The sequence below is a fragment of the Aspergillus multicolor genome (assembly GCF_047715735.1).
Source record: "Aspergillus multicolor strain CBS 133.54 unplaced genomic scaffold BDW74scaffold_1, whole genome shotgun sequence".
Lineage (NCBI taxonomy): Eukaryota > Fungi > Ascomycota > Eurotiomycetes > Eurotiales > Aspergillaceae > Aspergillus > Aspergillus multicolor.
This window is the reverse complement of record NW_027395952.1, coordinates 983,163-1,005,990: the sequence shown is the minus strand read 5'-3', so window position 1 is coordinate 1,005,990 and position 22,828 is coordinate 983,163. Positions and strand designations below refer to the sequence as shown.

The 22,828-nt window shown below is 54.5% G+C and overlaps 7 protein-coding genes across 7 annotated transcripts; 5 read left to right on the top strand and 2 right to left on the bottom strand.

Annotated features, from left to right (window-relative positions):
• The first annotated feature begins 826 nt into the window (after positions 1–826).
• png1 (peptide-N4-(N-acetyl-beta-glucosaminyl)asparagine amidase) lies at positions 827–2,634 on the top strand. Its single transcript, XM_073732521.1, has 3 exons — positions 827–1,511; positions 1,571–1,971; positions 2,024–2,634. The coding sequence occupies exons 1-3, from the start codon at positions 997–999 to the stop codon at positions 2,431–2,433; spliced, it is 1,326 nt and encodes a 441-aa protein (XP_073589591.1). The 5' UTR covers positions 827–996; the 3' UTR covers positions 2,434–2,634.
• A 1,630-nt stretch (positions 2,635–4,264) lies between these two features.
• On the bottom strand, positions 4,265–5,377 carry BDW74DRAFT_142001 (uncharacterized protein). The gene is made up of 2 exons (XM_073722651.1): positions 5,077–5,377; positions 4,265–5,008 (listed from the first exon to the last, which is right to left on the bottom strand). The coding sequence occupies exons 1-2, from the start codon at positions 5,246–5,248 to the stop codon at positions 4,605–4,607; spliced, it is 576 nt and encodes a 191-aa protein (XP_073589590.1). The 5' UTR covers positions 5,249–5,377; the 3' UTR covers positions 4,265–4,604.
• Positions 5,378–5,891: 514 nt separating this feature from the next.
• On the top strand, positions 5,892–7,326 carry BDW74DRAFT_142000 (protein MEMO1). Its single transcript, XM_073722650.1, has 3 exons — positions 5,892–6,115; positions 6,169–6,237; positions 6,284–7,326. Exons 1-3 carry the CDS (start codon positions 5,961–5,963, stop codon positions 7,158–7,160), a joined length of 1,101 nt encoding a protein of 366 aa, XP_073589589.1. The 5' UTR covers positions 5,892–5,960; the 3' UTR covers positions 7,161–7,326.
• Positions 7,327–8,811: 1,485 nt separating this feature from the next.
• On the top strand, positions 8,812–11,013 carry BDW74DRAFT_184517 (glycoside hydrolase family 71 protein; the record flags this gene model as incomplete). Its single annotated transcript, XM_073730835.1, has 5 exons — positions 8,812–9,098; positions 9,154–9,682; positions 9,731–9,956; positions 10,008–10,576; positions 10,964–11,013. Exons 1-5 carry the CDS (start codon positions 8,952–8,954, stop codon positions 11,011–11,013), a joined length of 1,521 nt encoding a protein of 506 aa, XP_073589588.1. The 5' UTR covers positions 8,812–8,951.
• A 281-nt stretch (positions 11,014–11,294) lies between these two features.
• On the top strand, positions 11,295–13,128 carry BDW74DRAFT_141999 (uncharacterized protein). The gene is made up of 2 exons (XM_073722649.1): positions 11,295–11,747; positions 11,807–13,128. The coding sequence occupies exons 1-2, from the start codon at positions 11,687–11,689 to the stop codon at positions 12,742–12,744; spliced, it is 999 nt and encodes a 332-aa protein (XP_073589587.1). The 5' UTR covers positions 11,295–11,686; the 3' UTR covers positions 12,745–13,128.
• A 2,510-nt stretch (positions 13,129–15,638) lies between these two features.
• Positions 15,639–18,014, top strand: BDW74DRAFT_3230 (inorganic phosphate transporter). Its single transcript, XM_073732519.1, has 3 exons — positions 15,639–16,036; positions 16,084–17,514; positions 17,587–18,014. The coding sequence occupies exons 1-3, from the start codon at positions 15,958–15,960 to the stop codon at positions 17,874–17,876; spliced, it is 1,800 nt and encodes a 599-aa protein (XP_073589586.1). The 5' UTR covers positions 15,639–15,957; the 3' UTR covers positions 17,877–18,014.
• A 1,582-nt stretch (positions 18,015–19,596) lies between these two features.
• On the bottom strand, positions 19,597–22,233 carry BDW74DRAFT_184515 (Six-hairpin glycosidase-like protein; the record flags this gene model as incomplete). The annotated part of the gene is made up of 1 exon (XM_073730834.1): positions 19,597–22,233. One exon carries the CDS (start codon positions 22,231–22,233, stop codon positions 19,684–19,686), a length of 2,550 nt encoding a protein of 849 aa, XP_073589585.1. The 3' UTR covers positions 19,597–19,683.
• Positions 22,234–22,828: the final 595 nt, after the last annotated feature.

The window sequence follows — 22,828 nt, the reverse complement described above, 5'->3', positions numbered from 1 at the left end:
AGCAGCTTGCGTCGCGCTGGGAATCCGACTCCGACTCCGACTCCGAGCCATGCAGACCGGATCAAACTGTGAGGCTGCATCGACACGTACACCAGTAGTGGAGAGGGTTTTCATAGTGTCTGCACAAACCCTATGCCCAAGCTCAAGTATTCGATATGACGGGGCTTATCCGTATCCTGAGTGGGCCCAGCGACAGTTGTAAACCTCCGTAGTTAGACAAAACAACGGGAGCCGCAGTTGCATCCGACGTCCACGTACTCGAGGACCGGCGCCAAGCATCTCGAGACAATCTGTTGAGGTTCCAACATTTGGAACGAAGATGATCATGTAACTTTTGTCCAGAACCCCGTGGTTCGCGAGCAGATCCTCAGAGAAGCGCAGGAGAGTATGCTGCCATGGATCTTGGCGCCCTAAACCCATTTTGGGCGGACACACGCGGCTTGCGCTGGTGGCGGGGCTGTGATTGGGCTAGGAGCCCCAGCTGACGACGCTTCGCCCTCATTGCTGGCGTGGATGCTGTGCAATTTCTCTCCTCCAGGCGCCTTTTTTCCTGCCGTTCCTCTCTCTTCTCTTTCTTTTGAAGCCCTTTCCCGACCTCAGCTCTCGTCTCGACATTTGCTCGCTGCTTGCTCGCCCAGCTCTTATCCCGACCTGATATCGCCCTTGTGTCGAGTCCAGCGACCGTGCATTGGGTTTTATTTTTGGCAGTCGGTCGCTAGCGGTATTGGTTGTTACAATACGAGACGCTGATTAATGCCAAGGGAAGCGACCGCCTGGCTGGGCTGTGTGTGACCGTATCCTCAAGTCTCGCTCCGTCCCTGATCCCATCGACGTGCAACAACCCTGTGCCCGACCAACTCCCTCACAATCCTGTCGATTTGCGTCGCTCGTTAATCCAAACTCGACAACGGACGACTCTCACACGACTCTAATATAACCACTAAACTCTCAACCTGGATACACCACTTATAACAGCCAGCTGCTGGACCCTACACCATGGCCGATGGAAGGCATCACCATAGCCGGCGGGCGCCAACCACCGACGCCTACGATGCTAACAAGCTCACCCACGCCTTTGAGCAGCTGATGCGCGTGAAGAGATTTGATCGCCTGATGGAACAATCGCGCTCGCCTTCTCGGTCACAATCACCATCGCCCTCACCCTTTCGGTCGCAACCGTCCCATCCCTCGCAAGCGTCCCCCCTACCATCACACACCACGCAACCACAGCCATCATCACGATCGCCTGCGCTGAGAAATCTACCGATTGTCCCATACCCACCGCAAGATCAAAACGCATTCAAATTTCGAAACCTACTACATGTCCTCTCCGTAACACCTACCAAATATGAGAACCCTGGTCTTTTGGATGAGGCTCTGTCAGTGATTCCACTTGACAAATTGTACTCGGAGGCGGACGAGGAGTGTCAGGTAATCCAGGCGCAGGCACGAAGCCTTAAGAGAAAGCCAGAATGGGGCTACCAGGATTGTGTCATCCGGGCATTATTAAGGTTCGTTCTCTTACATGGTAGAACTTCAGCTCCAATTCGACTAACCGTCGATTTATTAGGTGGTTCAAGCGGTCTTTCTTCCAGTGGGTTAACAACCCCCCCTGCTCGCGATGCATGACACCTACGATCGCCCAAGGCAGAGCCCCGCCCACGCCGGATGAGGCCGCCCGAGGTGCCACTCGAGTCGAACTGTATCGATGCGCAGATAATACTTGTGGCGCCTATGAACGTTTCCCTCGCTACTCGGATGTATGGCAGCTACTACAGACAAGGCGGGGTCGTGTCGGCGAATGGGCAAACTGCTTCAGCATGTTCTGCCGAGCACTTGGTGGCCGGGTACGCTGGGTGTGGAACTCTGAAGATCATGTGTGGACAGAAGTCTATTCTGAGCACCAGAAGCGTTGGATTCATGTGGACGCATGCGAGGAGGCATGGGATCAGCCCCGCCTCTACGCTGAAGGTCTGTGGCCAACACCCCCATCGCGGATAATTGACATACTAACCTTTTCCAGGATGGGGCCGCAAAATCTCCTATTGCATTGCTTTCTCCATCGACGGTGCGACCGATGTCACTCGACGATATGTTCGGAGCCCAACCAAGCATGGAGCACCTCGGTCGCGCGTGCCGGAAGAAGTGCTTGCTTGGATCATCCTGGAGATCCGGAAGATGCGCCGCGAAAACCGACCCAAAGAGGAACAGAGACGACTGTTCAAGGAAGACGAGCGAGAGGAGCGAGAACTCCGCATGTACACGGCCTGCGCCCTTGCCGCCGAGCTGAACAACCTTTTACCATCCAACCGCCCGACTGGTCGACTGGACGAAGTGAAGGTGCCCCAGTCCGCGGAGCCCCAGGCAGCCTGGAACAACAACCGCCAAAGGTCTGGCCATTCCGGTCCTGATAGATCACAGGGCGAGCGATAGCACAATCAAAGCACGGATTGCAACAAGAAAAAATCTAATCCACAACGGTCGGACCACAGAGTCAACCGAGGTGGAGTCGACCTGCCACTCAGCACGGCTTCGCCTGCCAAAGACTTCGTCCGACCGAACAACATGCTGGTGCGTGAGATGTATAACCCTCGATGACCACGCTATGGCTGGCCTCAGCCTGTCATCGAACGCGTACGAGCTATCCACGCACCTCATCGCACATGTCATCTATGATTCGATCGGAAGACGATCAGGGGGCATGATGCACTTGTCTAAAGCTTTGACTTGAGTGTTCGCCCACGTGGCAGGACACTTTGAAGTCCTTGCGTAGACAACATTACCAGTTATATCATCACATAACTTTGACGGTCTCTATACTTTTCCTTTCTGTTATGATACCTCATTCTTGGATTTTCTTTTCTTCAATCCCTGAATTATTTTCTTTTTTTCTTACGGACACTCCTCTTCAACTTCAGACTCATGTTTCCATGGCATATGATATTCAGTCTAATCGGTCATTTCCTCATGGTTGGGTTTTGGCATGGGATGGGGGCGCTCAGCGATACCTTTCTTCTACTTTTATAATCCTTCGTGGTAGTTTCTTCCTTCTTGTATCGCCCTATACCTTTTTCCTTAGCGTGAACATCTATATAACATGGACTATCTACACATACCCTACATGATACTCGAATTTTTTGTCCTTCGGAAACTCCGAAATTACCAGTCTCAAAAATGTTGACGAGAGAGTGGGGCGTGGCCTCGGACCCTGAATTCCAGCCCTGGCCCTGGCTTGAATCAGGTTTAATTGCGAGGGCCGATCACTCGCGTAACTGTCTCACTTCGCGGCCGGGCCCTGAATCAGGGTGAGAGCCTGGCCCAGGCACCAGCCGGCGCACCATCATGCCTGTTTGGTTTAAGCCGTCTCTCTAATTTATCAGGTTACAACGCCATTACCAGTCACCAATCATTCATACAGAGGTCGTCGTCAAGATATCCAAGAAAGACCCAGAAGACAAGACAAGAATTGAGTTCACCAGCTTTGCCCAGCAAGGTTCCCTTCCCCGCGTTCCTATAAGCGCAGAGCTTGGTTGGCGGATCCCAGCCTTAGCCTTAAGCCTTGGGGTCCCCTATAAATAACAGTTGTTATCGTTATCCGGGCCCCGGCTCTTTCGGATCCGGTCCTGCCCTGGTCCAGCCTTTCGTGCTCCGTGCACGGACCGTATCCAGCCCGAGTCGCGATCGACAGGGCGGCGTGGTCGTGACCTTGACTTGCGACTTACGAGTACGGTTACGGGCGATGATTTGATCTGGAGTTTGAATCAGGGGCTCACGATGGAGATGGGCTACGTGTTTCTGTCAGCTGATATGTATTTGGGAATGGATACTCCGTAGTTTAATCAACAATGGGATTGAGTTGGCTTGGCCGAGGCTCCGGCTCAGTGGAGTAGAGTAACGACTTCGGATCCTCGGATGAGCTGGGCTCTTGAAGTTATTGGCTAGCAATCTGACGTACTGTCAGGGCTGGCTGTACATATACTGGAATCGGACTAGCCTGGTTGACTTCATACCCTAGGTATATGGCATGATCGCGATAATGGTTTGTGAGGATGTTGACGCGGGTTGCGTCGCTCCTTCAACGGTCTGGTCTCCGGAGAGTAGGGTAGGTAGGTAAAAAGTTACTAGACAGAAGCATTGACTTTGATGTTTACTGGTTGTGGTTGGATGTCGTCCACTCGGCTTTTAGATTTGAACTTTATTTGCTTGTCTTCACTTGTAAGTACTAAGTTGTAACAGGGGTCCGGGGCATTTCGAGCCCTATTCTGTTCCGCTATAGAGTTGGTATACGGATAGATTATGGCTCTGTTATATGTACTCCGTATGACAACAGGCTATAGACACTGGGACTTCCCGAAGGCATTGTCGATGGCAGGGTAGCAGAAGCAGAAGCAAAGAAGCAACGCGCGAAATCGCTCGAAACAAGCAGACAGAAAACACCATAATTGCCAGCAACCACTGGCATCTAAATTCAAGAGCGACGCTCGCGATATAAAAGCAAGAGATAAAATCAGATGGCAAGGCGCACGGTCCGATCAAGGGACCAGGGTATAAGAGCAAGCAAATAAGTATATCGTAACGCAGACCGCATGAGCCCGAGAAAAAGCTCATCGCATCCACCCGGGATTCTGGTTGGGCTCGCCGCCACCCAAGCCCATGTCCATATCCATATGGACATCCATGTCGCCGTCTACATCACGCCCCGCGATCCGGGAGGGCGTCATCATCCCGCCCTCACTCGCAGCAAACGGCGAGACGTTCTTCGTCCCGCCCCGCGCAGGCTCGCCCGATGATCGGTTTATAGGTGTAGAAGGACAAGACGGACGAGCGTGTTGCTGAGACCGGGCGGGGCGAAAGAACTGTAGCAGTGACTGTTGGCGATGGTCGGGCGCAGGAAGGGGCACGGATTCCGACTCCATGTCCGTGTGCTCGTCTTGCTCGGGCTCTGTTGGTGGCGTGGACATCTGCTGGACGCGCTGCTGGGCTGTGAAGAGCCAGCGGAGGGTTTTATCTGTTATAAAAAACAAGTTAGCACGCCATCTCTGAACATTGAGGCGCGACAGGGCACTCAGGACGCACCGTATACAGCCTGGTCATCAGGGCGAGAATTCATGACCCGTTTTCTGGTCCGGCAGTTTAGGTGCTTTGGGCTGTCGCCCATGCCCATGTTCATAAAGCGTCGCTCGATTGGGGTCTGGGGAGATTGCGAAGATGCGATGTTTGGGAATGACGCCTTGCGCTTGAGGGACATGGTGGGCGAGCTTGATAAGTATTGTAATTGGTTGGGTTTGACGCGCAAGTAAGGGAATTGGCTTGGCTAGTTGAGGCAATTGAGTCGGATTGTTTGATAACTCTGAGCAGGATTTGGGGAATGGTATAAAGTGCTCAGGTCGTGGAGAGGCTGGTGGGAGGAATTTGGCCCGCGCTGTTGCTGTCGCGTGAGAAAGAATCCGCGCGCTCGCGTCAGGACTCTGCGCTATTCCCCTTCTGGATTAATTGATTTCGACAACGCAGCGTCTATCACAGAAAATATGCACTTTGATGGCAGCTATTTTCATTTGCGATTTTATACGTGCTAGTCCTTGATCTGCTGATTCTGTTGACTGGAGTTGGGAAAAGAGCTGTAGAGTTTCGCGGCACTCGCAATGCGGGGATATATAACCGCTTAAGGCAAAGGTCTTTGAAGCAACAAGATATAGCCGGGGCGACTTTTAAGATGCAGAGCATTTAAGAAGCCTCTGTCCTTACTGTGAAGCAGCTTTGCAACAAAAGTTAGAAACATGGAGGATGCTGAGTTGGTTGACGGATCTGGTTCCTGGACTGTCGTTGTGCTATGACGACGCTCTTCGTTCTCTTCCCCGCTCTCCCCTCAGCGATCACCCAACACTCATTAGCTTGCCAGCTCGACTACCAACAACACCGGTACACTGATTTTAAAGCTTTGATATCTACTCAAAGCCACAATGAGCGCAAGAGCTGCCTCTCACGCCGGTTCCTGGTATTCCGGCAACCGTCAAACCCTCTCGCTCCAGCTCGATCAATGGCTGGACCGCGTACCTGGTACACTCGAAGGGTTGGGCTCTCTGCCAGTACCTGGCGCGCGAATCATCATTGCCCCGTAAGTAGACATAGAAGCCTGTTCGAGTCCTTCACAAGCTAACATCTGAACAGCCATGCGGGATACAGCTACTCCGGACCTTGCGCCGCCTACGCCTACAAGGCCCTGGATCTGTCCCAAGCGTGAGTCAAGTCTTCTCGTTCAAAGGGTCGATCTAAAGCTCTACAGGAAGCGGATATTCGTCCTCGGCCCCTCGCATCATCACTACTTCGAGACGCTGGCCCTCCCCAGACTGACCGGCTACCATACCCCGCTATCTGACGACCCCCTCCCGCTCGATACGGAGCTTATCGCCAAACTCCGCTCAACAACAGCCACCAAGCCCAATGGCTCAACAATCGGCTTCGAAGACATGTCTCGATCAGTCGACGAAGACGAGCACAGCATCGAGCTCCATCTCCCATACATCCATCGCCTTCTGCAACTGCAACACCCCAACAAAAAGACCGCAGAGTATCCCCCGCTCGTGCCGATACTCGTGGGAAACACATCCAAGTCAACAGAGAGCGCCTTCGGCACCCTACTGGCTCCATACCTAGAAGACCCAGCCAATGCATTTGTCATCAGCTCCGACTTTTGCCACTGGGGTCTCCGCTTCCGCTACACATACTACGTCTCCCAGGCCCCCGTGCCAGGGCCCAAGCTGCCCCTCTCTTCATATGATCTGCCCCAGCCCGAGGACGACAACACGTCAATCGAAGACAAGATCGAGACCGCCTGTGCAGGGCGCCACCTCAAGCGGCGCGACGTGATCCGCCGCGGCCAGCCGCTGATCCACGAGAGCATCTCGTCATTCGACATTGCGACCATGGCGGCGATTGCCACGGGCAAGACCGAGCGCTTCACCGACATTTTGCAGAAGACAGGGAACACGGTTTGTGGACGCCACCCTATTGGCGTCATCATGGCGGCCATTGAGGCCGCAGGGCTGCAGGAGGGAGGAAAGGGCAAGTTCCATTTTGCGCGGTATGAGCGGAGCTCGGATATTGAGGAGGTGATTGAGGATAGCTCGGTCAGCTATGTTTCGGCGTTTGCGGTTGTGTAGGACGGACGGTGCGTCTGTCTATGTATGCACTGGTTATTGTGATCATAGCAACTCGACAACAGGTAGTTTGATGGTAGGCTGGCATTTCTCTCGGCATCCAGAATGAGATTAGTGAATCCTTCTTCTCAGAAGTCTTCAGTACTCTATCACCTCAGTTAAGGACAAGAAACCCAAGACACCGATCTGCCTATACCGTCCATGTGCATGTGCATATCACGCCCACCCATCCCATCCCATCCCAGCCCCCGCAAGCATCTCACCAGGAGTAGCCAAGTAAGCTGAAACGAGCCTAGAGCACGACTACTCATCACATGGCTGGGCTAGGCTACAGTAGGTATGCGAAAGTCAACGGGCGTTGAAATCGACTGGCATGGGTCTGTTACACAGAAGCGGAGACCACTCAACCAAGGCGTCGCGGCGTACAGTGGCGTCGGCACTTCGATGACTCGGTATCTGTCTTCGGATTTGACGTTCAAGATTCGAGATTTGTGATCCGCGGATGGGGGATGAGAGCTGGAGGCTGGAGCTGGCAGCTTCGACCCCATCCCGTCAACTCGGTCCTGTGCATATGCATCAGTACTGGTTGGGAGTTGGGATAAACAGCTTTCGATCTAATACCGTAGTGATAATTTAACCCCTCCTGGCGTCCAAGAACGAGCTCATCCTTGCAAGGCCTACGTATACGGACGCGTAGACATAGCCGAACAGTCCAATATCTTGGAGCACGTCGTCCCCGCCTCGATTTGATTGAATAAGGATAATCCTCGGTCTGCTGATAGGATCGCTTGTAGACGCTGGAATTGAGTTTGAAGCGGCGCTGTCAAAACTCACCCTACTAGGTATCTTACCAGGGGTTGTTGGGGACGAGGACGGTTCCGCCACTATTAAGATACGGGATATTGCGTATGTGTGTGAAGAGCCCCAGGGAAAAGAGATCCCAGGCGTGGGAGTCCAGCGGAATCGATATCCGATCCATGATGATAGTAATGATCAGCTTAATGGAAAGCAATAGAGCAGATATCACGGTTGCTATAGTCTGGGGAAACGCGGAGAAACAAACTTAATGATGGGCGATCCCCGACACCGACACAATCCCATTCTCCATCCCATCCTGCCATGCCATGCCATGCCATGCCATGCCATGCCTTCCCATCCACCCACCTCGGGCTCAACGTCATCACACCAGGGGTCCATCCCCAACCCACGCCCACAGATCCTCAGTCCTCGCATCTGTGTAATCCTATCGCTGATATTACTCGCTACCGATCCTCCGCCAACCTCCTGACGACGTCGCTTGACATTGGCATTGACATCCCCACCGGGCATGAGCCTCCTTCGATCTGAGAAACGGATTGGATTGATCGACGCTGGCGCGCGTCCAGTTGCGGGGGTTGGATGAATCATGGACGGAGAACGGGACGAGAATTTCGGCTACAGGCGCTGCTGGCTTTTGCGAGCTTGTGATGCTGGGCTTGGGCTTGGATGCGGTCATGAAGATGGCTTGGGGGTCTTGGGGGTGCGAGGGATGGGGTATAAAGGACGGAGGCTGGAGGTGGTTTTGGGGTGAGGGGAGAAGAATCAGAACTGTGAGTTGAAAAGACGGAGACTCAAGCGTGAGTATTTTCCGCGACTATCATTGATTTGTGAAGTGGTTGAGTGTTGCTGATGATCTGTTTTGCTAGACTGCATTCTTCATACATTATTTGATTGCCTCGACTTGCGTCTACCACTGGTATGTGAACAGTTGCAGTTGCTTCAGACAAGAGCGGAAGAAAACTGACAACCCAGACCATGCATTGGAACACACTCCTGCTGGCCCTCGCGGCAAGCGCCGCTGCCTTCCCCCAGCTCAAGGTGCCGAAAGTGGCACCGAGAGTCCAGAAGAATGTTGCTCGATCCAATGACACTACCGATAGGCTCGTCTTCTGCCACTTCATGGTAAGCTTGCAGACATTCTTCCCAGTGCCGGCGCTCTCTGATTCGTACCGTCTAGATCGGCATCTCCAGCAACCGCAAAAGCGCCGCCGACTACGACACCGACATGCAGCAAGCTAAAGACCTCGGCATCGACGCCTTCGCCCTGAATATAGGCGTGGACCCGTACACCGACACCCAGCTGGCGTACGCCTACGAGTCTGCAGCCGACAACGACATGAAGGTTTTCCTGTCGTTCGACTTCAACTGGTACAAGGTCGACCAGGCTGCTGCCGTCGGATCCAAGATCAAGCAGTACGCAAACCACTCTGCGCAGCTTATCGTTGACAACAAGGTGTTCGTGTCTTCGTTTGCCGGGGACGGCATCGACGTCTCGCAGATTGAGTCTAGCGCTGGCCAGGATATCTTCTGGGCACCTAACTACCACCCTGGTATGGGCGATTTTGGCGATGTGGACGCTGCACTGAATTGGATGGGCTGGGATAATGATGGGAACAACAAGGCGCCCAAGCCGGGCGATAATGTAACGGTTGCGCATGGTGATGAGGCATATCTTGATGCCTTGGACGGCAAGCCCTACGTTGCGCGTAAGTTGACCTTACTGGCTGTTTATGAACCGTGACTGACAAATCTAGCTGCCTCGGGCTGGTTCTTCACGCACTTCGGAGGCGAAGTCTCGTACAGCAAGAACTGGGTGTTTCCCGGTGATCTTCTCTGGTACAACCGCTGGCGCGAGATCCTCGAGCTTGGTCCTCGATTTGTCGAAATCGTCACCTGGAATGACTACGGCGAGTCGCACTATATCGGACCGTTGTCATCACCACACACCGATGACGGCGCCTCGAAATGGGTTATGGATATGTGAGCGCATCCTCCACCTCAACTGCCATAAGCATAAAGCTAACAACATAGGCCACACACCGGTTGGCTCGAGATGTCCCGCCCCTTCATTGCCGCCTACAAAGCAGGCGAGACCTCACCGAACCCGTACATCGAAGACGAAAAGCTGATCTACTGGTACCGACCGACGCCCAAAGACGTCGAGTGCGACGATACCGACACCACGATGGGCGGAAGCCCCAACAACTCCAGCGGAAACTTCTTCCGTGGCCGGCCTAACGGGTGGGAGATCATGCAGGACGAGGTGTTTGTCGTCGCGCTCCTCAACTCCCCAGCCACAATCCAGGTGACATCCGGTGATAAAGAGGGGAGCTTCGAGGCTCCCGCGGGCGCAAGCGCATTCGCTGTTGAGATGGGCGTTGGCAAGCAGACGTTCTCGGCTGTTCGGGACGGCGAAACAATTCTCTCTGACACGAGTCTTAAGGATATCGTGGACGAGTGTATTTGCGGCATCTACAACTTCAATGCGTATGTTGGGGTTATTCCGCCCGAGGAGACGATCGATAAGTTGGATACCGTTGGTCTGGCGCTTTTGACGCAGGGACTGAAGGCACCCTGTCCGACGAATACCTTAGGCGGTGGTTCTAATGCGACGCAGACCAGCACTTCGCAGGGTAATGGCTCGGTGACCATTGCACCGACGACCAATGCGTCGGAGACTCAGGCTTCGGAGACCACTGAAGTGCAGACCACAATCTTGGCGACCAGTACTTCCGAGGTTACTGCCACACCTACTGCATAAATGCGCTGTTGAGGCTATTGAGCTGCTGCTTGATGCATTCCGTTGTCCATTGTATATCCATCTCCAGGTGGCTTTTTTTCTCCTTGTTATCCACTCGCTTGCATTCGTCTCAGTTGTTCATACATGTCCCTCGCTGATTGCTTTGCCTGCAAAATGTACATACTGCATACTGCTGTATCACATGCTCACCTTCTATCTTTGTACATCTTTCTCTTCTTCTTATCAGTCGGGACGGGACGGGACGACCCCCTGTCGCCGATTTCGGCCGTTACTTAGGTAGGTAAACCTAGCTTAACGGTTAACCAAGGTTATTAGATATTTTCCACGGTAACGGTTTGCGGATAGGAGGAACGCATTGAACGAGAAGAGTATCGGTTGGAGGCCTAATTTTCCCCGCAGGAGCACTAGGGATCATGGCGGAGAAACACTACAACGGCTAAGGAGTCCTTATCAGCGATCTCCCTACGTAGGTACCTACCGTAGATAGAGAGGAGTCACCTCTTATCTCCAGCATAAAAGACATCCATCCCCGGCCCCTTTCTCGATTCTCACCGACTCTTCACCCTACTTTGTTTTTCGCCATGAGTCTCTTCTTAAGTCTGCTTTCTCTCGCTTCGCTTGTGTCTTCGGTTGCGCTCACGCTCAGAGGCCCGGGTACTGCAGGATAGGCACGGATCCCCTTGTCTCCCCTCACGGCCACGTCTTCCCCAACGCGTACGCCCAACTCTTGCGTGATTGCAACCTCGTGTTTCTGGCCTCCAGCTGCCAGCTGCCCCTCGAAGTTCTTATTTGTGTTGAGTGATCGCAGCCAGATCGTCGATATGGCTCTGTAACGCGAATTTGCCCGTCACGCTCACCGTCTTGCTGCGCCGTGTCCTCACTCCTCATTCTCATACGCACCGAACCGAACCGATTCGCCCCACCCCCAATCTAGGTAGCAGGGGTAGACATGGCACGAATCAAGCAGGGCGTGTTCTCCTGGGAGGATGTGATAGCCCATCGATACCACAGTATGTCGTTCTCCGTTATCACTGTATCGCGACACAAACTGACCAAATAACTCCTTCAGACAACAAACCTCCAGCTCTTCCCCGCCCCCGCAGACAAAGTGCCCTCTCCACATCCGCATCCACAGCCCCCGGTCAATCTCAACCGCAACCAGAACAAACAGACTCAGTGCTCGACTGGGACATCCAGCTCCAGAGCTCCCTGCTCTCTAAACTCTCGCCTGAGCTGCGCATCATGATCTGGGAAGAGGCCCTGGGCGGCCTGCGCATCCACATAATCCAGCGCTCGGACAGACGCATGGGGCACGTCGTATGCCCAGCTACGGGACCCAAAGGTGAAGCTGAGCCCTGCGAGATCTGCCGCGGCGGATTACCCCCGTCGAGCTCGGCCTCTGCCTCGACCCGTCGCAGCAGCAGCAGCAGCAGTAGTGATAGCAGCGGCAGCGGTAGAGAAGGCTCGCGATCCCCACGCCTCCAGACCCAAAACCAAAACACAACGCACCTTCTCGCCCTTTGCCTAACCAGCAAACAGATCTACAGCGAATCCATCCATCTCCTCTACACGCTCAACACCTTCGAGTTCAGCAACACCTGGTCCCTCACATACATGCGCCCCACAATCCCGTCTGAGTTCTGGGATGCCATCCGCACCGTCGAGCTCTCGTGGGCGTTTCCCGGCCACTGGCTGCCGAGCAAGGACCCCGTCAAGTCGGTGTATTTCTCTGCGGGCCGGACGCAGTGGCTTGAGACGTGCAATGCGGTGATCCGTATGAAGGGGCTGCAGAGTTTCACGCTACAGCTTAGCGGGAGTTGGTTCTGTGAGCCGGTTGAGAAATTGCCGGTTTTTCTGGAGCCGCTAAGGGAGCTGAGGTTGCCGGGGAGGAAGAGGTGGGCTGTTTGTTTGCCCAATCAGCCGGTTTATGTCGAGGAAGTGAGGAGTGGATTTGTTGCGGGCGTTTTGGGGAAGAGGGGGGTTGAGTGTAGGGTGTTGGTTGGGTAGGTATGTTGGATACGGCTGTAAGGTATGGCCGGCTACGTTATTGGTACCGGAGGTTTGGGTTCAGGTTGGAGGTAAGTTTGTTTTTGCAGTTTGTTTTTGGGATGGATTGAGCGGTGCATGTTCATGTTCATGTGCACACGTATGTGCTTTATCTTTCCACATATTAGTATCTTGCATCAGGTGTTCTGGCTATTAAATTTTGATCTCATAAACCACGTTGCAGGTCAATAGCTTCAACTCCCGCGCCTAACTAGTCGATATGTTTCTTTTTGCATCTTCAGGCTTACCGGAGAGAGAGAAAGTATAGACATCGTTATTCTCATGCCTAAGCGGGACCCAGGGATGACACCTTGTCTATCTGTATATATTCGAGATATATTGGGGCATTGAGATGGACGAGCCTCCGTGGAGCTACCTTATTCAATATTATCTGCTCAGAAGAGAGCAGGCAGCTTACTGGTACCCATCTCAGGTAACTAACTTGCATGTACCTGGTTACCGTTTAGTGTTGCGGCCTGGAGAGTAGATGGGCTTGGGCACGTGCGCTCCGCGCCAGGGACATGCACTGGAGTCTCGTGATCAACTTCCCGGCCAATGTCGCCAACCGGTAACGATTTCCAACCTTGTTCCGCAATATATCGTCTCATCACTGCTCATCTCGACAACTAATGCCTTTTGAAATATCAGAATCTCGTCATCGCGTACTTAGCTCAGGTTCCCCAGATGCGATGCGAGGGCCTTCCTCGTACACAAACAACTGCCCTGTTCACTCATCGGTCCGTTCTCCCCGTTCTCAGCTGAAGCCCAAACAGAAGCGGCACTGCAGCAGCTGCATCAGCACTCTACTTCACCCAGCCTTGACAGACTCTGCAGCGCAAGGCAAGATCATTCGAGTTTTTCGCGAAGCGCTCCACCACCGCGATGAACATCCTCCGGCCGTTTCGCGGGCTATCTAACGATCCTCGAGGTAGAGACGCTCAAGGAGCTGCTATGTGGCTGATGAGTTTGGGAATGCTGGGCTAGCGTCCCGTTCAACCGATATCAAGCGCGGAGGTGAATCGAAGGAAGAAGGGGAATAACAACTGGCACATATAACGCGCTTCCTTATTCAACAAACGGCGAGCTTGAAGACGTACCGATAACGAGTTTGAATTAGAGATCTGGCATCTCCGCTCAGTGGTGAGATATGCTGGTTGCCAAAGCGCGAGTGGCACCATCAGCAGACACGGATCAACGACAACCTACCTACCTTCCCGCCGGCTTCTTAGCGAGGATATCTGGGCAAACTGGGCCGCGCTGTCTGGATCCAGTCCCCCCCCCCCCGGGTTGGCGTAACGCGAGCGGGCTCCTGCGCGCGGTAAAGTGATACCTTTTCCCTTGGTGCTGTATCTTGATCTTGAGCTGCTCGGATATCGGGGGACGGTATCGGCTTGAGGCAATGCTCCTGCTGATGTACCGACTCCCAAGCAACCTCGATGGGGATCTTGTGTTTGAGTAAGGATAAACACATCGATGAAGTTAGGCGGACAGGGAAGAGCGATGCAAGCGGTATAGAACTGATGTGAGTACGATTTCGAGCTGAGGTGTATGAGTGGCAAAATTATTGTCACTGTTAGTCTGGCGAGAACGGTATCTAGCTCGACGGTGGGGATGAGGCGCCCCTTTGGACGAGCATACAGGCGAAGGAGGCACTGGATGATGATTGGAGTTTATGAGGCGAAGTATGACGGTTTCGGTAGTCCTTACAACTTCAACACGAAAGTGGACGAGTCGATGGTCGAGTCGTTTGAAGTCACTAAAAACTGAATCATTAGCATCAACTTGGTACGCTGTCAGTTGTATCGACGGAGGGTGAACAATCACTAACCAACGCAGCCTATCTTCCCAGCTGAAAACCTTTCGACTTTTCCTGGGTGCTTGAACTTGCCCGGAGGCGAGGCATAGAGGCGATACAGGACTCGGCGTTCTGACACCGAGAATAGAGCGGGCTGCTAGGAGATCGGGATATGGGTGAGACACGGTCGAGACTCGAGACGCATTGAGCAATGCCGCGAATTCAGCACAATTCTACTACCGAGGGCGGCCTTCTCTGCTGGACAGGGCAGGCAACCTCGGTCAGTGCCACCATCTAGTCTAGGCTACTCCACCGTTGCCCGGCGACTCCAACAGCTTGCGTTAGTAGGATTAGGCGGGCGCTGCAAGGGTCACAAATCGGCCCCGATGCCCCTTGCTTCGAGCCCACTTCCAGGCATTCGCCATCGTTCCACTGCAGCCGTGTCCGATCACGCTGTGTCTTCTGTTGCGCGTGGCGATTGTCTCAGCTCCGAGCGTGGGGGCCGATACGAGTGCCACCGGGTCAGGAATGCCCGTAGTGTGGACTGTCGAGAGAAGAGGGTTCCGGGCATCGTTGGCGTGCGGGTTCGATTGGTATCCAGAGAAAGCAGGGTCCGACAGGTGGTCATCCTAAGCGAGGCGGGTGCTCCCATCAGCCGAGGGAGGTAAGCAGCGCGTGTATGCGGTGCTACATGGATAATATGGCTGACATTAGCACCCAGCTAGTTGGCGATAACTGCCCTCTAGTCGGGTACCCATCGGACATGACGCTGCAATGGAGTCGAGCTCCGGTCTCCGTCGCGGACATTTCCAATCCAGACGGGCAAGCACACACGTGCTCTCTCTTTCAGGATGACGACTCAAGCAACGTCAAGAGAAGTCAAGGCTGCTCAAGCGTTGTTCGCAATCAACATCCCCTGCCAACCGCTGCGCAGCCAATGCGAATGAGCGGCGGCGGCCCCACCACGTGCGGAGGGAAAGCCGGGGCATTGGCCGCCACAGCGAACCCTAAGCGGCCTGCCTAGACTGCGCCAAGCGCCAAGCCATGGCTCCTGGCGAGATACGGTTTCGGGGCACAACGAATGGCAGCCGCTGTTGTCTAAACGTGCTGCGTTGACAGATGTCGCGCTCTCTTCTGGAAGAGGACTCGGGCACCCCGTCAACAGCGCCGCTCAGGACTCAGAGTCAGGTCATGCTGGTGTCAGGCCGGGCTCACGAACGGCACTGCAACCTGCCATCTACACGTGGGCGTCCTCGATTGCAGATTTAAAAGCTCGACCCCTCCTGTTGCTGTTCGACTCTCATCCTGGTCAGACAAGACAAGAACACTGAGATCCAGCTTCAACCAGAGCAGATCAGATCAATTGATCAACCGTCAAGATGGTGCTCCACGAGTACACCTATATCTTTGCCATCGGCACTATCTTTGCTATGCTTGATGCATACAACAACGGTGCCAGTACGTCTTCACCACTGCCCCTCTCGTTTCTATGCTAATAGCAGCAGACGATGTTGCCAACTCCTGGGCTACCAGTGTTTCCTCCCGCTCCATCTCCTACCGACAAGCCATGATCTTCGGCACCATCTTCGAGTTCCTGGGTGCCGTGACCGTCGGAGCCCGTACCGCCGACACCATCAAGAACGGCATCATCCCCCCGGAGGCCTTTGAAGGCAACGCAGGTGTCCAAATGCTCGCCTTTGCCTGCGCCCTCGCCGCCGCTTCGTCCTGGGTGATGTGGTGTACTCGTCACTCTACTCACGTTTCCTCCACCTACTCGCTCGTCTCGGCCATCGCTGGCGTTGGCGTCGCTACAGCCGGTGCCTCCTCCGTGCAATGGGGCTGGAACAAGGGTAGCGGCCTGGGTGCCATTTTCGCTGGACTCGGAATGGCCCCCGCGATTTCGGGCTGCTTTGGCGCAATCATCTTCCTGCTCATCAAGTTCGTCGTGCACATGCGCTCCAACCCAGTCCCCTGGTCCATCTGGACCGCGCCCTTCTTCTTCCTCATCGCCGGCACAATCTGCTGCCTGTCCATCGTGTACAAGGGCTCGCCCAACCTCGGCCTCTCCAAGAAACCCGCCGGCTGGGTCGCAGGCGTGACCCTCGGAACCGGCGGCGCCGTCTGCCTCCTCTCAGCGCTCTTCTTCGTCCCCTTCGCCCACGCCCGTGTCATCAAGAAAGACCACACCCTCAAATGGTACGAATTCATCTACGGCCCGCTCCTCTTCGCGCGCCCGGCCCCCGCCGACGCAGCGGGTGAAATCGCCGCCAACGTCCCCAATTATGCCGTCATGCAAGACGACGACCTGCCGAGCCCCGGCTCCCCGGAAACCCTTGTCGACGAGCCCCTCCCGCCCGCCGCCAAATCCGAAAAGAACCACGCCTCCGCCTCCGCCGCCGAAGCCCAGCTCGACTACAAGGAGCTCGTCGCCCGCGGGCAGGAGCGCTTCCACGCGAAACTTCGTCAGGGTCGCGGCCCGCTCGCCTGGGGCATGCGCACCCTCCACGAAAACCCCATGGGCTCCGGCGAGATCTACGAGCTGCACAACATCAAGATCCTGCTCAAGCGCATTCCGGCCATGGTCACGGTTGGTCTGCTGTACGGTATGCACTACGACATCCACGCCGCGCAGTCCGGTGTCCACGGGACGCCCGAGGGAGCGCGCATGGAGCGCGTGTACTCGCATGCGAAGAAGTATCCGAACGAGGTTGAGCACACGTACTCGTTCGTGCAGATTCTGACGGCGTGCACGGCGTCTTTCGCGCACGGCGCCAACGATATTGGAAATTCGGTTGGGCCTTGGGCTGTGCTGTACTCTGCTTGGACGACTGGGAAGGCGAGCGAGTCTAAGGCTGAGGTTCCCGTTTGGCAGCTGGCTGTCCTGGCGATTATGATCTCCATCGGTCTGATTACGTACGGGTACAACATAATGAAGGGTACGCTCCCCCCTAACCCATTCCTATCCTCCGCTCTACACCAAAAGAACTATGCTAACATGATATGTACAGTCATGGGCAACAAAATAACCTACCACTCGCCCTCACGCGGCTGCTCTATGGAACTCGGCGCCGCGATCACAGTCCTCGTCTTCAGCCAGTACAAGCTCCCCGTCTCAACGTCCATGTGCATCACCGGCGCGACTATCGGCGTCGGCCTCTGCAATGGGACGCTTAAGGCTGTCAACTGGCAGCGGGTGGGGCTCCTGGGGCTGGGTTGGATTATGACGATCCCCATTGCTGGGACGCTTGCGGGTTGTCTTATGGGGTTGATTTTGAATGCGCCGCATTTCGGGTCCTAGGGTTTATGGGATTTTGTTTTCTTGTATGTTTTAGATTTATGCGGGCTGGCCTGTGTGTTTAGCTCTGAGTCCAATTGTGCCCGAGAGTTGTTTATTTATGTCATTTGATACCTAGCAACAGAACTTAATGAATGCAGACCAGCCACCAACAAGGTTGATCAAGTGTTTCTTCTGACGCTCTCCCGCAGCGGCACGCTTTATCGTAGCCAGTATGTATTCGAGGCCGATCGCGTCTTAACTGAGCCTCTGGGTGTCCAATGTACAAGACTTTGACTCCATCCTTCCACCTACCCTAGGTAGCAAACTATAGGAAGAAGCGGAGCACAACAAAACAACCTCGAAGAGATCTATTCCGTCAGCTCTGCAGCTGGAGTCTCAGACCGATAGTCCTGCCTTGTCAAGTCCTTCATTCGGCGACAAAGTCGCCCATTAACATGGAAAGTAATGCTCTGATACCTCAAAGTCCAGCCTGGGATGAGGGACACAATGGCTAACGGTGCCGTCGTAGCCGGCATAACTCTCATTAGCGCCCAGAGATACCGGCGATATTCGATCATAAACTAGATGTCTAGATGTTTGTAACTTATATAGTAATGGGAGGCTAGACACCTGTCCCATCCGATCCGGACACGAAGAAGAACGCGGCACCCGTCTGGCACATACATAGGTAACTACTGAGATAACCTAACCTTGCCCAGTCCACTGACCATGCACAGCTTGAGTATGCCTGCTCCTCGGGCTTCCTGTTCTACTTGCGTTTGGCGGATACCGGTATCACCAGGGAAATTCCGAAACCACCCAGCCACCGGTTCTGGCAAGTTTCAACCAACCCCGGGCCCAAAACCCATTGACATAACCTTCACATCTCTCTCTTCTTCGCATACCATGCTCACTAGAACAAATACGGAGCAAGTCAGCATGGTTGTTATATTTCTCTCATGTGACTTTGCCTACCGTATACCGTATCTCTGCGCGTTGGCGCCATCACAGTGGAACCCAGCGCACCCGAGAATCAGGACGCGTCTACTCCGTATAGAGCGCGATAACACCATTAGGCGCTCAATATCCGTGTTTCGAAATTCTGTGTCCCACGGTACTCCGCCATTATGGAACTTTCGCGCAAGAGGATGCATTCGGGGGGTGGGTGGGTTGTGTTTTTGGGGGTCGTTGATGTGTTTTGATGATGATTATGACTATGATGATGCAGCTGCCTTGGATCATGGTAGTTGGACATATGAATCATACAGCAATGTGTATATAGTGTTAAAAATAAGCCAGCAAGCTGGAGTAACACCGCGCTTGCTGCCGCTTGGTAGTGAAAGCCACTTGAGGGATACCAAAGTAAGTTGGCCATGGCGTGTAGCGTAGGTACCCTACCTAGGCAGGCGAAAGCCTGAGTCTGAGCCTGAGCCTGAAACGGTGACAAGACTCCGATCCCTCTCGGATTGTCTCGCAGGACCGGAGTAAATCGCTGGGGTAGCTAGGCGGGTTTAAGCGATTGCTGTGCCCGTCTCAAGGCCTACAGGTGCCCAAATGTACTGACCGCACGCCCTAATTCAGTTCTTTTCGGTAGGGTACCTATGCCCATGGACTGGTTACTCCAAAGGCAAACAAGCACTATGTCACTGGTCCCTACTCTGTCCAAGGGCACCCAACGTTCGCGCAATATGTTGGAGAAAGACACATGCATCTACATGTAAATACCTCGTGTTGTACTCTGCTGAGCTCTGCACTGGGAACATGCGCTATATGTGCCACTTCCACCAGGCCCAACCCAGAACAAGGTGAGGCATGCGAGACAGCCACCCTATAGCTGAAGAGTAAGGGTTTCCCCCTTTCTCATCTTCCGCACCTCATACCTTTCCCCATCGCCTCCCTGCCTAGCACCAGGAACCGGAACCTCAACCTCTCCCTCAAACCCAGCCACTAATGTAACGGCCCCACCTCCCCAAGAAACCCTAACCTCGCTCCCCTCACTCCCACCCTCAGCATAATCACCAACCCCAACATTAAGCACCGCCTCCCCTTCCCCTCCCCAATGCCTCAACCTCGGCTCAAACCTCACCCTCCCAAACCCGGGCCTCACAGGCCGAAATCCCGCAACATTAACAACAGCATCGTAAATCGGCACACAGCTCCAGCCGTGGCAATCGCTTCGCGGCATCGCAGCGCTCTCCGCCCACGTCGTGAGGTTCATGTCCACCATGTCGGCCCACGGTCGCAGGAGTGTATCCCGGAGCTCGTCGTAGAGACCAACTTGCACAGCAGCCTCGAGGACGTAGAACGCGTGCGCGTAGGAGCATTTCACGTATGCGCTGCTTGTGTCGGGGTGCAGGGCTTGGCGGAGGAGTTCCTTTGCGCGAGAGCCCGTGGTCGCGCCGGAGAGGACGGACATGACCGCGACGTGCTGGCTCTTTTCGCTTGGCGGCGCATCAGGCCCGTCGAGGAGGGTTTCGCGTTCGCGTTCGCGTTCGCGTTCGCCTTCTTGGTCTTGGTGCAGACAGTGCCGGATCACGGCGTCATTGACGGCCCTCGCACGTTCTCGGTACTCGTCTGCGATTCCGACGCGGCCGATGAACTCGTTTACATCCGCTGCTTTTTGTAAGGCGTATGCGTAGAAAAGGCTGTTGTAGCTCGCGACCCCGGTCCTTCGATACGCTGGTGGCACGGCGAGGCTTTTGAAGTCCCCACCTGGACCAAGAGAAGACCACTCCGCCGTCCAGTCGACGAACGGCCAGACGTCGTCTGAGCTCTGATCGAAGCGGCCGACCATGCCTTCGCCGATTCCGGAGGATTGGATCCTTGAGTCGAAGTAATTCAGCACACCGTCGATCCCGCCGAGGAACTTTTTCACGAACGCCTTTCCCTCCTCTGTATTCGCGGTCGTCGCGTACATAACCCAATCGTACACCATGAGCACCCACGAAAGCGAAAAGACTGGGATATTTATGCCCGGAAAGGGCGTAGGAAAGTGCGTCTCGACAAGACCATCCGACTGCCGGCGGGAGGCGTGAAACTCATTTATTGTCTTGCGGGCGAGTCGGTCGTCGGAGGAAAGCTGGTAGCTGTAGAGGATCTGCAGCCGGCTATCGAACGCGAACTGGTTCTGCTCGTAGAAGGGGCAGTCGGTGAAGGTTTCTTGCATGCAGTTTAGGAGGGTGTTGAGGCTGATTTTCCATTTCTGGGCTTCGAGGCGTGGAAGGGTTGAGAGGGGGAGGGCTGTGCTGATTTCCAGGGGATAATGTGTCCGGCGGTATTTTATTGATGTGAGTTTGACGGGGGTTGAGCTGGTTGTGAGAGTGAGCTGGATGTAACGGAATGTGCGGAACCAGAAGGGCTCGTATGTCCTCTCTTCCTCGGCCGAGTTTGAGTTTGACTTGATCGTGTAGGTTTCCTCTGGCCCAACGAGGATCCCGTCTCTATCAGCGCGATCACCCTTGTTCCGCGCAAAGGGGTTTGGGTTCCCATCTGGTGGGGGATACTCGAAGCACTCAGCGCAGCGGATTGTGATCCTTGACCCAGCGCCTCCTCTGAATTTCAGATCCAGGAACGCTGTAATGAGTTCCTCAGTTTCAAAGATCACTGTTGCAGTTGAGTTGGCGGGGATTTCGACAATCCCATCTTTCGATACCAGACCTTCCCAAACTGCTTGGTAGTGCGCTGGCTCGGGCTTAATAATTCTAGAAAACCGCCCCTCAGCCTCCGGTAACAGCGGAATAGACCTCGGAACAAGCCTCCACGGTTCCAAGATAGGCAGCATAGGCGTCTTCACAGTAGACCTCTCAGCCTCGAACCAAGCCGAATCATCGAAGTCACCGCTTAACCAGTCCCCAGCATCCAAGTTCCCATCAACCTCCTCATTAATCTGCATGAATGGCGGGCCTAGCGCGCGATTCCACTCGGTGCTCGGCTTGATGCGGACGCTGTCATCGGGGACACATTTCCAGCCTGACTCTGGCACCGTCGAGATCCCTAAGGAGTCCGTGGTATCGTGCAGGATGAACCCGCCAATTGGGCTCCGCGTCATGCCCATGTTCCCCTCCTTCGCTGGGGAATAGCGTAACACCTTCGCAGCCAAGACATTCGTTCCTTGCCGTAGGAACGGCGCGATGTCGATTGTTTCGTAGTTGTATTCGTTCAGATAGGACTTTGCCGGGCCGAAGAGGAGACGCGCCCCGTTGAGGAAGAGGATATACCGTGTATCCGCCGAGATATGGATGCGGGCCTTGTCCGGGATCGCGGAGGCCGTGAACGTCTTCCGGAAGAGCACGATCCGCCCTGTGCTGTGGTGCTCGGTGAATGTGGGAGTTGTCGATGGGAGCCACAGCCACGGCGTCGTTGATGTCCAAGAAGGCATGTTGAACTGTTTAGTGGTGAGCTGGGTTGTGTATAGGGTAGATAGTCTGATGTAAGTGAGGTGACGTGAGTGAGTATTTGTAGGCCGATGTCGGATATCCCGGATTCCTAGCTGATCTCATACCTAGATGTGGGGTGTGGGGGATCAGACGGAGATCATGATCTGAAGTAGTAGAGCTGCACGTTCGGTGTATCAGCAGCCGATGCGAATTGTAATCAGTGTGAAACAAGCCGCCACGTGCAGCCAGCCCTAAACATGGCCATCCCTCGTGGAAACCTGGTCCTCGTCTACGAGTATGCAGGGACGAACTCAAATCAGACGGTCGGGAACGGGAGTTTAAGCGTCAAATTGATCTTCACGAACGCAGTGTCCCTTCCAACTGAGATTGCTTGGCTAGGTAAGCCTTGTCGCATTTTGGGGCTCAGTAGGGTTCATCCTGGGGCTGTCGCAAGCGTCAGACATCCCGAGTCACGGGGATCAGCGCTCATGGGTGGATGCCGAATGGGTCGGAAATTCCGAGACAGCAGATTACAGAGAGCCAAACGGGATCAAGACAAGCCCGATCATAAGTTCTTCCCAACTCGCTCGGTGGAAT

Coding starts and splice junctions, on each gene's coding strand:
- BDW74DRAFT_142000 (XM_073722650.1), top strand. CDS start 5,961: ATGAGCGCAAGAGCTGCCTCTCACGCCGGTTCCTGGTATTCCGGCAAC. Junction 6,116..6,168: donor GCGCGAATCATCATTGCCCC/GTAAGTAGACAT, acceptor ACATCTGAACAG/CCATGCGGGATACAGCTACT. Junction 6,238..6,283: donor GCCCTGGATCTGTCCCAAGC/GTGAGTCAAGTC, acceptor AAAGCTCTACAG/GAAGCGGATATTCGTCCTCG.
- BDW74DRAFT_141999 (XM_073722649.1), top strand. CDS start 11,687: ATGGCACGAATCAAGCAGGGCGTGTTCTCCTGGGAGGATGTGATAGCC. Junction 11,748..11,806: donor GATAGCCCATCGATACCACA/GTATGTCGTTCT, acceptor TAACTCCTTCAG/ACAACAAACCTCCAGCTCTT.
- BDW74DRAFT_142001 (XM_073722651.1), bottom strand. CDS start 5,248: ATGTCCCTCAAGCGCAAGGCGTCATTCCCAAACATCGCATCTTCGCAA. Junction 5,009..5,076: donor TGATGACCAGGCTGTATACG/GTGCGTCCTGAG, acceptor TTTTTATAACAG/ATAAAACCCTCCGCTGGCTC.
- png1 (XM_073732521.1), top strand. CDS start 997: ATGGCCGATGGAAGGCATCACCATAGCCGGCGGGCGCCAACCACCGAC. Junction 1,512..1,570: donor GTCATCCGGGCATTATTAAG/GTTCGTTCTCTT, acceptor TCGATTTATTAG/GTGGTTCAAGCGGTCTTTCT. Junction 1,972..2,023: donor GCCCCGCCTCTACGCTGAAG/GTCTGTGGCCAA, acceptor AACCTTTTCCAG/GATGGGGCCGCAAAATCTCC.
- BDW74DRAFT_3230 (XM_073732519.1), top strand. CDS start 15,958: ATGGTGCTCCACGAGTACACCTATATCTTTGCCATCGGCACTATCTTT. Junction 16,037..16,083: donor TGCATACAACAACGGTGCCA/GTACGTCTTCAC, acceptor TAATAGCAGCAG/ACGATGTTGCCAACTCCTGG. Junction 17,515..17,586: donor CGGGTACAACATAATGAAGG/GTACGCTCCCCC, acceptor TGATATGTACAG/TCATGGGCAACAAAATAACC.